The sequence below is a fragment of the Juglans regia genome, chromosome 10 (assembly GCF_001411555.2).
Source record: "Juglans regia cultivar Chandler chromosome 10, Walnut 2.0, whole genome shotgun sequence".
Lineage (NCBI taxonomy): Eukaryota > Viridiplantae > Streptophyta > Magnoliopsida > Fagales > Juglandaceae > Juglans > Juglans regia.
This window is the reverse complement of record NC_049910.1, coordinates 6,427,237-6,443,491: the sequence shown is the minus strand read 5'-3', so window position 1 is coordinate 6,443,491 and position 16,255 is coordinate 6,427,237. Positions and strand designations below refer to the sequence as shown.

Genomic DNA, 16,255 nt, shown 5'->3' with positions numbered 1-16,255 from the left:
TATAGTAATGATTTATCTTGTCCAAATTTATTGATTTCCGGTCCGTGATGATGATGATGATCTCCATATAATGAGATATATACGATCTCATATATAATTACATGAATATTACAGTTAATTAGTCCGTGATCTGATAAATGGAAATAATTAGGAGAAACACGTACGTCTTCTTCCTCCATATATAGACGCGCGGCAGCTTCATGATCATTCCACGATATATATGAGGGATAATTGGGAAAATCAATCCAATTGATTTTTATTTAAACTGGCTAATCATGATCGACTGATCATCAATATATATGAAGTAATCTAAAGCTAGAGTATTCCTTTAATTATTATACAGGCCGGGCCGGCAGCTTCATTAATCAAATTAATGAAAAAAAAATCTATTTCAGGAAAAAAATAAGCCAAGAAGTTTTATATACATATATAATATTAGCTTTAGTTCAAATGCGTAATTTCCAATACAAGCATTTTGACCTCTTCGTCCATTTATATTAAGAAAAATGATATTTACAATTGTGAATTGTATAAACGTCACGCAATCCTTTTATAAAAAGTGAATAAATGCAGGGCCAACATAATAATATTTAATTTTTTAATAGTAAATTTTTTTCTTTTTTAAAAAAATTATGCGATACTTACACATTTCATGACTGTATATAGCATTACTAGTACTCTTGACTTTCATGCATGTGAAATATTGTTTGATCTAAAGGTTGCTCGACACATGATTTTACTAATTTTGAGTTTTTTTTTTTAGAAAAAGAAAGTTGATCAAACAATTAAATAATTATAATAATTATGTTATTCCTAGTAATTAATTATAATGATTTACAATAACAATTGTTTTTTGTTTGGATTAAATTATATACTAATTAAAATGATCCCAAGTTTTTGACTTTTTTTCGAATGTTTCCAAATTTGGTTTTCAAATCAGGCCGGTGGCCGAATTGCATGCAACGTCGGCCTTTCAAGCACCAGTACTCGGCCTGCGAAGGCTTTTGGGTGGACCATTACAATTTACGACCCACCCCTAATTTGCAGGATGGCTGCAATGCCTCAGTACCTCTTGTATATCAGTATTGGCCTGGAGCTGGCCGGGTGGAATAATCCCCATCAACGAATGCCTTTAGGTAGGGGTGTATAAAAACCGGCCAAATCGGCCGTAACCGAGTCAAACCGGCCATTAGAGTATGGAATCAGTACGGAACCAGTCGACCAGCGGTAGAAATATCTCAAAATCGATGTCAACTGGTTCAGTTCAGGTTTAAACATGTTTTAAATCGTCGAACCGGCCGACTGGATATATATATATATATATATTATATTTATCTTAGATAAAACGACGTCTTTTCACCTATATTTAAGTGAAATTGTGTCATTTTACATGTAACGGATGCAAAAAAAATATAAGTGAAATGATGAACCAAACAATATCATTTTACATATAACGTATTAAAAAAAATATAAGTCAAACAGCGTCACTTTAATTTTAGCCCGTCGCCTTCCGGCCCTTCATCCTCTCCTCTTCTTTATTGATTTCTCACATTCTCTCTCTCCTCTCTAAAATGAACCTCTACACCATTGAGAATCACTAAAAAACCGTTAGATTCGGTTCGGCCGATATTTCTCCTACCCATCGGTAGGTGGCGACTTTCATCAAAAACCGCACCGATGTGGTCGGTTTTCACACCAACCTTTTAAGTATCTTAATTTTTACGGATGTCTTTTAACGTCTTGTTTGCCTAAGGTTACGTGTGTATGCATGTCATGCATACATGATTCAAATCTATTTTTAACGTCTAGAGGCCAGGGGCCCTTTGCCGTCCAACATTTGGCGAATGACAGACTAATTTTCTGGTCAATTTGGTCACTATTTTTTTAAGGCATTTTGAAGGCTTTTCATATATTTAATTAATGTGGATTTTATAAACGGCGTACGTACACTCCGGTCGCTCCAAAGAAAACTAATTTGGGCGTGATTAGCGCTCCTTTTTAAATAGATTTTATTCCTAGTTTCGTGTCTACACGTTTAATTATTAGGTCCTGCTAGTCGGCGGCTAGCTCTTGCCTGGGCGTGACCACTAGTTTATTTTTATTATTTTTAAATATTTTTTAAAAAAAATAAAAATTTATTAGTAATAGTTTTTTGAACATTTAAAAAAAAAAAATACACTATCGATAATTTTAAGCTGTATACTTTTTTTATATAGGAAATTGATAAAATCTGAGAAGATGTCATGGGTGTATTTGAGGGGCTAGCTGTTAATTAGCATTTTTTTAATTAATTAGGGCCGGGTGTTAATGTGATATCAATCCCACGTTGAGTGCTAATGGTAAGTGGTGTATGCAGTTAGGATTCTGCGAGAAGAAGTTCTTGTTCTTTATAATTATTCTAATAGATTTTTAATTGTATTATTGATAAGTTATTTTAGATTATATGTGTCCAGATGTGGTTTGAACCTCTCTTGATACATTATAAATAATATTAGAACTTATTTCATTTATAAATATGAGATTTAAATCGTGTCACTTACGATAGATGGGCCCAACTATGACTATACTTGGTTTGGAATGCACGTGACCGGATATATACCATTCCGGCTAACGACTTTCAACTCCGTTCTCCTCGACTCTTGGTACTAACTTTAATTGTATGTTAGCTAATTCTTTTGGAGTATAAATGGTTAGATATTGTGGCTTAATGGAACTCCCTAATTAGAGCGTTACAATTAATACCATGAATAGTTGTGATATTAATTTTCACCAACCAATCTTGTCACTATTGAATGTATATGTCATTGTAAAAAAATATTATTTATAAACTTTTTTTTATGATTTTAATTTTGTGAAAAAAAAATCTTTAATTTTCGCCAATTAAAACTCGTGACAAATAAAATTTTGCCCAATATAATTATTTGCAATGAGAATTTTCTAACGACATGAATTTGGTAGTAAAATGTAATTATTTGCTACCAAATACTATTCGCAGGAATTGTTAATTTTTCGTCACTAATTGATTCCGTCACTAATGAATGCATATGTCACTGTAAAAAAATATTATCTGCAAACATTTTCTAATGAGCTTAATTTTGTGGGAAAAGTAAAAAAAAAAATAATGTGCAAACTTTTTCTGATGATCTTAATTGGTGGGAAAATGCCTTTAATTTTCACAGATTGTAACTCGTGATAAATAAGAAATTATCTAATATAATTATTTGCGGCGAGATTTTTCTGACAACTAGGGCTGTACAGAAAACCAGCAAATCAATCGGGACCAACTCAGACCGGCCGCCGGAGCTCAAAACCGGCAGGGAACCGATCGGCCGTCAGTGGTAATTTATCAAAACCAGCGTCGGCCGGTTCGGTCCCAGTTTGAACCATCCAAAAATCGAAAAATTTGCCGACGTCATATATATATATATATATATATATTTTAAATATATTCATTCATTAAATGACGCCGTTTCAGGTTAGAAAAAAAAAATAAAGGGAACGGCGCCATTCCAAGTAGGGCATATTAATCCCCAGCCCTGTTTCTTTCCCCCTCCCTCTTCGATTTCGACTCAGACTCTCAGCGTCGTTGCCTCCACTCCACTCCAGTGACCAGCCTAGGCTCCAGCGACTCCAGCCACTCACGGCTCACCGACGCCCAGCAGTCCACCGTCCAGTAGCGGTGCAGCCTCCACCGCTCAACGTTCCTCCGTGAAACGGCACAGCCCGAGAGCCTCAATTTTATTTTTTAGGTATGAACCATATGATTTTAATTTTTGTGAGGCACATTTATTTTTTTTATAAGTATTTTGTGAGATTTATAAGTCTGATTAGTTATTAGTGATTTTCTTGAAAATTTTTTTTGATAAGAGACTAAGAGGACCAATCGGTGGATTAGGGTTTGTGTTTTTTGGTTTGGTGCATTCACGGATTGAAAATGTTTTATAGTTTTGTAGTTTGTACAATGAACAATCGGTGGTTTTTTAAGATGCAGTGTGCATTCACTGATTGAAGATGATTGAAATAGTGAATCAATTTTATAGATTGACACTTTTGTTGAAAATAAAATAATTTGTGATGTTTATTGAAATTTGAAAGTAAAATTTATGATGTGTTATAAATAATTTGTGATATTTATTGAAAGTAAAATTTATGATGTGTTATAAATAATTTGTAATGTTTATTGACAATAAATGTTCATAATTTATTGAAAGTAAAATAATTTGTGAGATTTATGAGCGATCTAAAATGTAGATTAGAATCTTAGGTTTGTGATGTTTGCCACGTTGCAAACTAGCTGCTGTGTAATTGACAATTATGGTAATTTTTTGTTCTTCTTGGTTTTACATGTTAGATGGATTTTTCGTCAAGTCCAATTGATCTTGATTCGAACTCCCAAATACCAAAACCTCCGGCTTCAAGTGCCCGTAATAGTAGTAATTGTCCACTTCCTAAGAAACGGAAGGGGAATGATCCGTCAATTGTTTGGGATCATTTTACAAAAGTTGAGTGTTGTTCCGTAGATGATCCTAAGGCTAGGTGTAATTATTGTGGCAATATATATGCTTGCCACTCGAAGAGGAACGGAACTTCAACCATGCAAAACCATCTACCTTCATGTCCAAAAAATCTTCATAAACGTGGGCCTTTAGATAAATATGAAACAACATTGGCAGGTGAGGTATCCTCGGAGGGGTTTGGAGAGACTGATAATTCTTTAAGAAATCTTGTAACCCATAAATATAATGAGGAGGCTGTGAGGATGGCGCTTGCGGAGATGGTAATTCTCGATGAATTACCATTTATAATTGTTGAAGGGCAAGGATTTAAGAAGATGATTTAGTTGCTTGAACCTAGATTTAAAGTGCCATGTCAAGTGACGGTTGCAAGAGATTGTATGAAACTATTTGCATCTGAAAAAGCCAAACTTAAAAAGTTATTTAAAGATGGGGGAATGAGGATTTCATTAACTACCGATACGTGAACATCGGTACAAAATCTTAATTATATGTGCATAACTGCCCATTTTATTGATAGTGATTGGAAATTGCAAAAGAAAATCATTAATTTTTGTTTAATCCCTAATCATCGAGAGGAAACCATTGAAAAATATGTTGAATCGTGCCTCCTTCATTGAGACATTGATAAAATATTTACTGTTACTGTTGATAATGTTAACTCAAATAATATTGCAATTGCATATTTGAGACATTTTTTTATAGAGAATATGTTGGAGGGGAAGTATATGCACATGAGATGTTGTGCTCATATTCTGAATCTTGTCGCAAATGAGGGTCTTAAGGAGTGTGATGATGCCATTACAATAGTTAGAAATGCGGTTAGATATGTGCGCTCCTCCCCTGCAAGATTAGACAAGTTTAAGAGATGTACAGAAAAGGAAAAAATTGATTGTAAAAAAATGTTGTGCCTTGATGTGCAAACCTGATGAAATTCAACTTACATGATGTTAGAGGCTGCTGAGAAATTTGAAAAGACTTTTAGGCAAATAGAGAGTGAGGACTACAATTTTCTTTCTTACTTTAAGGATGGAAACATTGGGCCTCCTAGAGCTGACGAGTGGGAGACAGTGCGGGTTTTTGTGAAATTTTTGAAGATGTTTTATGATGTCACTTGTCGATTTTTTGGTTCTTTACATGTCACAACAAATACAAGTTTTTTAGAGATTTGTAGGCTCTAAAAAGAGTTGGTTAGACTGTGTGAGAGTGAGAATACTTGTTTGATGAGCATGGTCATTAGCATGAGAATAAAATTTGATAAGTATTGGGGTTCATTGGATATGATGAATTTGTTGTTGTTGATTGCAGTTCTCCTTGATCCACGTAGCAAGTTGGAACTTCTTACTTTTCACTTGAAAAAAATTTATGATCACAATTGGGTTGAAAATTTGTTGTCGAGGGTGAGACAATTATTATCAGACATGTATGCGGAGTATAATGTTACGTTCGGTTCTTCCTCGAGTAGCAGAGAACATGTTTCCCCTCCGTCATCTGCCCTTCCAAATGATGCTGAAGACAATCATGAGTCACAACTTTTTTATGAGTGGTTGCTAGCATCGACTGCCTCTGGATCTACAGCTACCAAAACAGAGATTGATCGATATTTATCAGATGGTTGTGAGGCATTCAATTAATCTATTGACTTGTTGAATTGGTGGAAAGTGAATGAGCCTAACTATCCTATACTTGCGAGAATTGCACTAGATGTGTTAGTCATGCATGTTTCCACGGTTGCATCAGAGTCCACATTTAGTACGGGAGGTCGTGTACTTGATCCTTTTTGGAGTTCCTTAGCTCCGAGAACTGTTGAGACACTTATTTGTACTCAGAATTGGTTGCGACATCCGTCAACGCCAATTGATATTCGAGACTCCATGGATAATGTTGAGAGCTTTGTAGTAGAATCTGGTAATGTGTTTTTCTCATTCAATTTCCATATTCATTTATTTTTATAATTTAATTTAATTTTTTTTTTCATTATCCTAATTTATTAATATTGATTATTTGGTGTTTTCTTATAGAGTTAGGAGCATCATACATCACAACTATTGATGATTAAAGAGTCGAAGACTGCAATTGAAGAATGAATATTTTTTGGGTTTTATTCAAGAACAATTGTTATTTGTTCTTACTTGCTTAAGACAATTTAGTTTTGTTTGTAATGTGTATTAAACATGATCTAGTGGAGTTTTTTTTATTTATCTACTAATTAGTAATTTAGTATATGAGATAATAAAACTATAAAATATGAGTAGTATATATGTAGTTATTATTAGTTACTAATAATATATACATGGCATGATTAAAATTAAAAAGAAATTGTACTAATAATTGCAAAAAGAAATTCTGTAAAAAAAGTATAAATGTAGATGATCTTCAATAACAAATTGAGCCCAAAAAGAGGTTGAATTGGGTCTTAAAATGGCCCAAATAAAGTAGTTCAAACCGGCCCAAAACATGTGACCCAAACCTGCCCAAAACCGACCAACCGACCGTAAACTAGCCGGTAACCGAACCGGCCGGTTTTCCTCTCATGATGGGCCGGTTTTGGCCGGTTTAATTTGGTCTCCCCATATAAACCGAACTATCGGTTTCGGTTTGGACCCAAAACCAAACCAATAGTTCGGTTTTTCAGCCCTACTGACAACGTGAATTTGGTAGCAAATTGTAATTATTTGCAACCAAATTAGATTCGCGGGAATTGTAAATTTTTTGTCACCAACTAATTCCGTTACTAATAAATGAAAATATCGTTGTAAAAAAATATTATCTACAAACTTTTTCTAGGCTAGCTTAATTTTGTGGGAAAGCGTCTTTAATTTTCCCAGATTAAAACTCGTGACAAATCAATTTTGGTCCAATATAATTATTTGCGGCAAAAATTTTCTGACGACGTGAACTTGGTGGCAAAATGTAATTATTTGCTACCAAATAGTATTCGCGGGAGTTGTAAAGTTTTTGTCACTTGCCAATTCCATCACTAACGAATGCATATGTTATAGTAAAAAAGTATTATCTATAAACTTTTTCTGACGAACTTAATTTTGTAGAAAAAAATCTTTAATTTTCACAGATTGTAACTCATGACAAATAAAATGGTTCAATATAGTTATTTGCGGCGAGAATCTTCTGACGACGTGAATTTGGTGACAAAACGTAATTATTTGTTACCAAATAGTATTCACGGGAAAAATTATGTCCCAAAAGCTACTATTTGTTGTAGTGCCTACATAACAAAATATACAACCATGATTTTACCCTAAATATTGCAACAATATCAACCAGAGATTTAGGTTTGGTTTGGTTTCACAAATTTTTGAAATCTAAAAAATTTCAAAAATTTTTCAAATTTCAATATAAATATTTTTCAAAAATCAAGTTTTTATCTTTTCGACTTTTTTATCTAATCATTACCTAATCATTACAAATTTCCTTAACTTCTAAACAAAACATAAAAAATAATTCAATTTTTCAAATCATAAAATAAAAATTATATTAAAAAATTATATTCTAACTCTCTTTTAATTTTATAATTTTTTATTCAACTTTCTTTTAATTTTATAATTTTTTATTCAACTTTCTCTCTCTAAATATTTTCCAAAAATTTATTAAAATTTTAACATAAATTATTTCATTAATATTCACAAATTATTTTATTACTATTTGTCTCATTTTATCTTATCTCATCTCATTTTATCTCATCTGTATAACTTCCGAATAAAAGTAATAATTGCTCCTAGCATTAATGAACGCATATTTTTGCCAATTTAAATGCATGGTTGCGTACGTTACGTAACAAATTCCACGTACCGACACAGCCAAGGCCGCAACGCTAGCTCAAATATTATTTTTCCTTCTAATCATCATCATGTTCATTTTTGTGGTGCAAGAGAGAACAAAATTTAGCATTTATACTAAATACTAAATTTGGGAACCTTCATCGATCGATCAGTACCGACGTCCTGCAGATCATGAAAACGATCACCTAGTGTTTTCACATGCAAGTTAAGTGAGGACATGACGATACAGCTAGCTATAGCCATGCATCCGCCATTATAGCAGCATTCAGTCATTGACTAGTATTTGAAATCTTCTGCATGGGTCGGGGATCGTAGAGGAACCATTCAAGCACGGACCTCCATGCATATATGGCCGGGGTCGCATGCATCCATGCACCAAGCTCCATACATCTAATTCGCTAACATCCAAAGTAAGGTTCACTACTGCGACCTTGATTTCTTAAACTTGAAATTCTTCTTCGTGTCTGTTTTCTCCATTCTACAGTGATCATTGAAGCAACTATAAATGCTCCTAGCTACCCACTAAGCTTTGCAGAATACTGACTCGTACGTACGTAGGAGAAACACAGATCAGTCTTTACCACTACTTAATTTTACGAAAATCTAATTAATTTAGGCATCCAGTACCAGCAGTATATATCTTCTTTTACGTTGGAACTGTGTCATGGCGTCAAAATATATTAGCTTGAAGACCGGCCTGGCGATCCTGGCTCTTGCACTTTGCTTCTTTGTGCAGATCACTCTCGGTACGTATGGTATAAGTTTTCCAACACCAAAACCAGGATCAAGAAACCTACCTCTTGTCCTCCTTTATATCCTGCACGCATGTTCTTATTAATTTCTTAATGCTAGGATGTTGGATTTATTATAGCTACCTTACAATTTATTGGTACGTAAAATTGCATTTTCATGATATATGAGATTAGTACTCGTGAAAATTCACCTATTTTATATGTTTCTAATCCACTGTGATCATCGTATATATATATTCTACCTTCGAAATCTTCACGCACTACTGCATTACATTCATGAACCATTTAAGGCTGCTAGCTTCTTATGTTAGGAGTACTTATGATTCGGTTTTCATCCAACCATGGTAATTAATTGCATGCAGGAGAAATAACATGTGAGCATCTAGACCGGGACACATGTGCATTTGCAGTGTCATCCTCCGGCAAGCGTTGTGTGCTTGAGAAGCTTGTGAGAAGGAGCGGGGAAGAAGCATATGCATGCCGTACATCGGAGATTGAAGCCGACAAATTGAAGGGATGGATCGAGATTGACCAATGCATCAAAGCATGCGGGCTTGACAGGAAAACGCTTGGAATCTCTTCAGATTCCCTCCTGGAGTCTCGCTTCACGGAAAAGCTTTGCTCGCCTCTGTGCTACGACAGCTGCCCCAATGTTGTTGATCTATACTTCAATCTTGCTGCTGGTGAAGGTAAGCATCAAGATCAATAAAGTTTCGAGCATATATTTTTTTAAATATAATTTCTGGGAACTTATTTATTAACAATTTTCTCTAATTTATATATATATATATATATATATATATATTTGGTAGGTGTGTTTCTTCCCAGATTCTGTGAAGTAGATTCAAATCCGAGGCGAGGAACGTTTGAGATCCTAAGTTCTGGTTTTGTTGCAGCAGGACCTGTGCATGAGCATGTCAAGTCCACGGATGCACCAATAGCTGCCCCAGCACTGGCACCATTGCCATACTAAAAAACAAATGATTATTCCAAGCCTTATATATATATATATATATATATATATATATATATATATATTAAGTTATGTGTGTACGTTCCTAGCTAGCTCATACTCATGATCTGTAGAGGCTTTATAGAAGGTACTTGTGCGGTATCGTAGTCATGTACTTTGTGTGCTTTTTTATATGGTTTGGAAATGAAAGGAAAGTTTATTTATCGCGCTCATGTTGTGTCCAACTTAAAAATTATCTTTGGATTGAAATTCATATGATGGAAGAAAAACATAATCCCAAACATCTGATTGCACTCTTTTTATTCATTTCTTTTGTTGTCCTGCATCTAATGAGCTTCAAGTGTGAACTTTTATTATGAGAGTCAAGAGGAAGAAAACCATGGTTGAGTTCATGGGCTGCTGCGGTTCTCTTTTCAGTCTTCCAATTATGGCCCCTTTGGATAGGTCCCTGATCTTAAGCAATTTATACCGAATGCTTTTACTGAAAGAAAAATATTTTAGTCACAAATTAATTACATAAAAATAAATCTACAAATTGATATGACTTGATACAATATGTCAGATTGTAAAGTTATTTTTAATATAAAATAAATCTAACGTATCACATAAGTCACATCAATTTGTGAACTTATTTTAATATAATCTTTTTATATTTATAGTAATTCTCTTTAAGGAAAGAGAAATATCCCTCCGAATGCACGCTTCAAGTCATGTCACATGTCAACAATGAAGTCAGCATTTAGGTGTTTCTGCCTAATGTTTTTCAGTCAATTTTTAGTTAGTGGAATTGATATCAATAGTCAGAACCGTTGTTGGAAAGAAAGCAAAGGAGTTTGGATGAAGTTACTGTCTTTATACTTTTGACCAACTTATGATGCTCCCTCCTGATTTTTTCTGGATACTTGACTTCTCGGTTCAGCTATAACTCAAATTGGGGAATTTGAGCTGAAAAGTGAGTTTTGTAACGAGATGAATGATTACAAAATCTATCAAGGCAAACTTCTTAAACGTGGAAGAAAAACAGAAGAAAACTATGGGGCTAGACCAGAAACCGATTCACTCCACCTGCGAGGCTCCTACTTGATCAAAAACATAACTCATAGTATCACGTCTCAAAAACAGAGCTCCCTAGACTATAACACCGAAAGCAAACGAGAGACAGCATGCCTAAAAACCAACCATATTCCAACAATACAAACCTCAAATAAGGTATTCAGGAACAAAACAGACACATTTACACCACAACATGACTGTAATAAGCGGAGAAACAGAAATTATATTAGTACTTAAGCCTCCTCCTGAATTTCCTCCTCATCTTCATGATCATACCCATCCTCATCCGCTGTAGCATCTTGGTACTGCTGGTACTCAGAAACTAGATCATTCATGTTGCTTTCTGCCTCTGTAAATTCCATTTCATCCATCCCTTCTCCTGTATACCAATGCAGGAAAGCCTTTCTGCGAAACATGGCTGTAAACTGTTCACTGACTCTCCTGAACATTTCCTGGATTGATGTGGAATTGCCAATAAATGTTGAAGCCATTTTCAAACCAGTTGGATGGATATCACAAACAGTGGACTTCACATTGTTGGGGATCCACTCAACAAAGTAGGATGAGTTCTTGTTCTGCACATTTATCATCTGCTCATCAACTTCCTTAGTGCTCATCTTGCCACGAAACATGTCAGATGCAGTTAGATATCGGCCATGTCGATGATCAGCAGCACACATCAGATTCTTCGCATCCCACATCTGTTGAGTGAGCTCAGGCACAGTAAGGGCACGATACTGCTGTGACCCACGGGATGTAAGTGGAGCAAATCCAACCATGAAGAAGTGCAACCGAGGAAATGGGATTAGATTAACCGCAAGTTTGCGGAGATCTGAATTGAGTTGACCAGGGAAGCGAAGACAGCAATTAACCCCACTCATGGTGGCAGAAATCAAGTGATTCAGATCTCCAACTGGAATATACAAAAATTATTAGTCAGCTGGGTAGAGGTATCAAACATCGATTTTGTCTAAAATGAAGCATATACACACGATTCAAATAAAATAAAAGATCCCCAACTCTTGCACTATACCCGAACTAATGGAAAAAGTCCAAGGACCAAACATACAAATACTTAATCTCGCTAATTGATTTCCATTCAAATATTCCCAATAATATTATCTATCCAAATCTCTTTTTCTGATAAGTAATTATCTATCCCAGCCACGCATGTTATTCTGGTTTTAGTCACTCAGTACCAATCTTCCAAGAAAGCAAGAGGCTCGAGTCTGCATGTGGAACTAACCCAAACTAGTATCTTTGTGTTGTTTCAGAAACAAGGCTGAGCCAACCAACATCAGCTATCATTTTTCAATGAGTAAGCCAGCATCATCGATCTAAGATGAGAATAGAGGATACCTTTTAAGGTCACATTCCAAGGGTTCAATGAATTAGGTAAGACGATTTATGCTTTTCACCCCTTAACTAAATAAAATATAATAATGAAAAAAAAAAAGACCAAAAAAACTCACAGCTTGGAGTGGTGAGCTTCAATGTTCGGAAGCAAATGTCATAAAGAGCTTCATTGTCTAAGACCATACACTCATCTGCATTCTCCACGAGCTGATGAACAGAGAGCGTTGCGTTGTAGGGCTCAACAACTGTATCAGACACCTTAGGAGATGGGAAAACAGAGAAATTGAGCATCATTCGATCTGGTTACTCTTCTCTGATCTTGGAAATGAGAAGATTTCCCATGCCTGACCCAGTTCCCCCTCCCAAGGAGTGGCAAACCTGAAACCTTAAGAGTAAGAAAAAAAAACTCGTTACCATCACAGGATATGATATGCAAGCCCTTCGAAATTATAAAACATGCTACTTTCATACTGAAATCCCTACAAAAGTATAAGTTAAAATCAAACAAAGTCATGAAGTATTGATCAACAAAGCAACTCGGCACAGGACTTAGATTCTATTAGTCTCCAAAAGCATTGGAAGTTTTATACAACCAGCTGGAGGCCAAGTCCCTCACTCCTAATCGCAATCATCCAATGAAAACTAGTTATCAGTAACACAAACCATTTTTGGATAATGCGAAGAAACAATAACTGATTCTTCGAATTTCATTTCAGTACATCAAATTGTGCAGCTGTTTGCATAATAATACGTGAGGTCCCCAAAATATCAATCCATTGAAGTAGGTCGGTACCAAAACAAGGATTTTTTTGAAAAAAACCAAGTACGGTTTTTCCGAAGCACAAATATTTAGCAAGCGAGCAAAGTCGGATTTAGATGTTGGAAAACAAGAGTAAGTAATCCTCATTGCATGATGAGTGTTTAACATGATATCGAGAGCGCAATATAAACCAAAATAAAATCATAAAACGCAAAATGCTCATGAAAGCAATTTCCACACTTAGAATACAGGAATAACACAAAAAAAGATGTCCCAAAAAATAGAGGCTTCCTTAAACGAAAAGAGTTAGTAATACAACAAAGAAGAGAGCGACAGAGACAGAGAGAGAACAAAGTTAAAAGCTCGGTTTACCTAATAGAAACAAAGGAGACAGGAGACTGTCGAAAATAGAGAAGAATATTGGAGTGGAGGACCTTGCAAGCAGTCACAGTTCTCGGCCTCCTTCCTGAAGACATCGAGAACGGAGTCGATGAGCTCGGCACCCTCGGTGTAATGGCCCTTGGCCCAGTTGTTGCCGGCCCCGGACTGGCCGAAAACGAAGTTATCGGGCCGGAAAATCTGGCCGTAAGGGCCGGATCTGACGCTGTCCATAGTGCCGGGCTCGAGGTCCATGAAGACAGCGCGGGGAACGAATCGGCCGCAACTGGCCTCGTTGTAGTAGACATTAACGCGCTCGAGCTGGAAGTCGTTGTCGCCCTGGTACCTCCCGGTAGGGTCGATCCCATGCTCCGCGCACACCACCTCCAAGAACTTCGCCCCGATTTGGTTCCCGCATTGCCCGCCTAGTACGTGAAGGATCTCCCGCATCTTCAAGCTTGCTCACTGTGAGTGTCCGTCTGTTTGTGTGTGTGGTGCGTGATTGGGAATGACGGGAGTTTTGTGTTGTTTTATAGGCCGTCAATGACGGAGTATAAAGTAAAAACAGCAGCCTTCGGTCGGTCGTTGTTTCAAAAAGAGTGATTTTGCTCTCAAGTGCATAATAATTAGTATCTAAATATCTCTCGTCTAACCTTATCCAATTTTATCTTAATATCTAAATATTAAATAATAAATATTTTCATTTAATTATTATTTAATCATAAATTATTATTATAATTTTTTTTAATTTTTAAATAAAATATTAAAAAATAATTAAACTTTTACAAATCTCAAAATAAAAATTATATCAAAAAATTATATTCTAATAATATTTTAAATTTATAATATTATTTTAACTTTATAATATTTTTATATAACTTTTTTTTTCTTTTAAATTTTATAAAACATCTCCATTAAAATATTTTTATTATTATTTATAAATTATTTTATTATTATTTATAAATCATTTCACGTCACTGTCGAGTGGATAATTCTCGCACAGCCTTCAATCGGTCCTTTGAGTTTCAAAAAGAGTGATTTTGCTCTCAAATGCATAGTCCTTGGTGGGTGCGCGTTTCTATATAAAATTGAACAAATTTGATATCCTTACAACACCAAAAAAAAAAAAAAAAAACTTTATTTTAGGCTCATTTTTTAGCAGTAACGATACTTCCATATTCTAAATCTATATCTATATCTATATCTATCATTCCTTCCATACCAAATGTACAGCTGAAGCCAACTCCACAAAAGTGTGGCCCCAAGAATATACAAAAACCGATAAACAATTGAGATGAACAAGAACATAAGTAATGTTTGTCCCAAAAATCAAGTGAGACCAGACGTATAGATCACTCTGAAGTCTGAATCCTTCCTCACAAAGCTAAGATGTGCAGTCTTTTCCATGGGTCCAAGGCCAGCAACAAGGGATTACAATATCATCTCCAAAGCAATTACATGGTTGACTACCCATTTCATAACGTTTTGTTGTGCATTTTATGGTTATATCTTTTACACTTTGATTCCTTGACATAGAGATATTCAATCATTCGAGGCATCTATGGCTCTGGTGGTGACCCAAAAAAGGTGTGCATAGATCTTGGTATGCTGGCTTACCAAGCAACCATGGCCTCGAATGCAATACAATACATGATTATGGGAGATGATATGGGAAGTGTACAATGAGAGTGTTAATGTTGTGTTTCGCACGCCTTTAGGTCAAGTTTCGATAACTCGCATCTTCAAAAACGAGCCTGCAAAAGACAAAGAAGAAGACAACTAAGAGAGGGTGGTCTTGGGATTGTGAGTCTTCAATGCCAAAATTAATAAATATTCTTAAAAGTTTATAAATAAGTGAAAGAGTCTAGAGATTAGATGACGTTTTCTCGTACCTAAGACTTGCTATTTATACCATAAGTCTAGGGGGACAAATTGTGTCTGCGCTCCTATGAAGTTCGTGTCCTTTGTACTGTTCTATGTGTCATAATTATTTAATGTGACGTGGCTCTGTAACAGCGTCATTAATGTGGCGTGTAGCTCGGGTAGTAGTGCTATTAATGCGGCGTGGTTTTTCAATTTCCTTCTCCTAGTTAGTATCCTTGGTGGTCCGTCGATATTCTTTCTATTAGAGGATTAAGGATTTCCCGTACATTATGCCCACTATGCAAACAAGCACTCGAGAGTTGGACACTACTCGAGGGACCTCTAGATCGAAGAGTCTCATCCCTTGCAGCATACTCTTTCCTACAGGTTGCGTTCAGAAGAGCCTATCCATGGGCCAAGTTAGAGACTTTGTTCATTCTAGACTAGGCCTTCGGTCTTAATTCCCTTAATATTCTCAGGCCCGCTAGGTAGTTTATAAACTTTTAATTTTTTGTGAAGATTATTTCTTACCTCCAAATTATTATTTTTATTGGTAAACAAAATTTTATTGATTATAAGAAAGAAAAACATTCAGATATATGAGATATATGCAAGTTCTTATTCCTAAATTATAAGTGCAAGGAATATAACCCATAACCCATAAAGGAATTACATTTACACTTATGGTTAAAATCTGACTCTCAGAGCACTCCCAATAGTTTGTGTATATTTTATTCATAATAAATCATCAAAATTCATTTTTTTTTATATTTTAACTAATAATTTTTATAATATATCATACATCA

General features: G+C 35.3%; 1 protein-coding gene and 1 pseudogene across 1 annotated transcript; one reads left to right on the top strand and one right to left on the bottom strand.

Annotated features, from left to right (window-relative positions):
• Positions 1-8,978: 8,978 nt before the first annotated feature.
• LOC108996755 lies at positions 8,979-10,039 on the top strand. The gene is made up of 3 exons (XM_018972773.2): positions 8,979-9,060; positions 9,429-9,755; positions 9,879-10,039. Exons 1-3 carry the CDS (start codon positions 8,979-8,981, stop codon positions 10,037-10,039), a joined length of 570 nt encoding a protein of 189 aa, XP_018828318.2.
• A 1,021-nt stretch (positions 10,040-11,060) lies between these two features.
• On the bottom strand, positions 11,061-14,096 carry LOC108996735 (annotated as a pseudogene).
• Positions 14,097-16,255: the final 2,159 nt, after the last annotated feature.

Excerpts from the sequence above, each read along its gene's own strand:
- LOC108996755 (XM_018972773.2), top strand. The coding sequence starts at position 8,979 with ATGGCGTCAAAATATATTAGCTTGAAGACCGGCCTGGCGATCCTGGCT. Across the intron at positions 9,061-9,428 it reads CTTTGTGCAGATCACTCTCG|GAGAAATAACATGTGAGCAT; the intron begins GTACGTATGGTA and ends AATTGCATGCAG. Across the intron at positions 9,756-9,878 it reads CAATCTTGCTGCTGGTGAAG|GTGTGTTTCTTCCCAGATTC; the intron begins GTAAGCATCAAG and ends TATATTTGGTAG.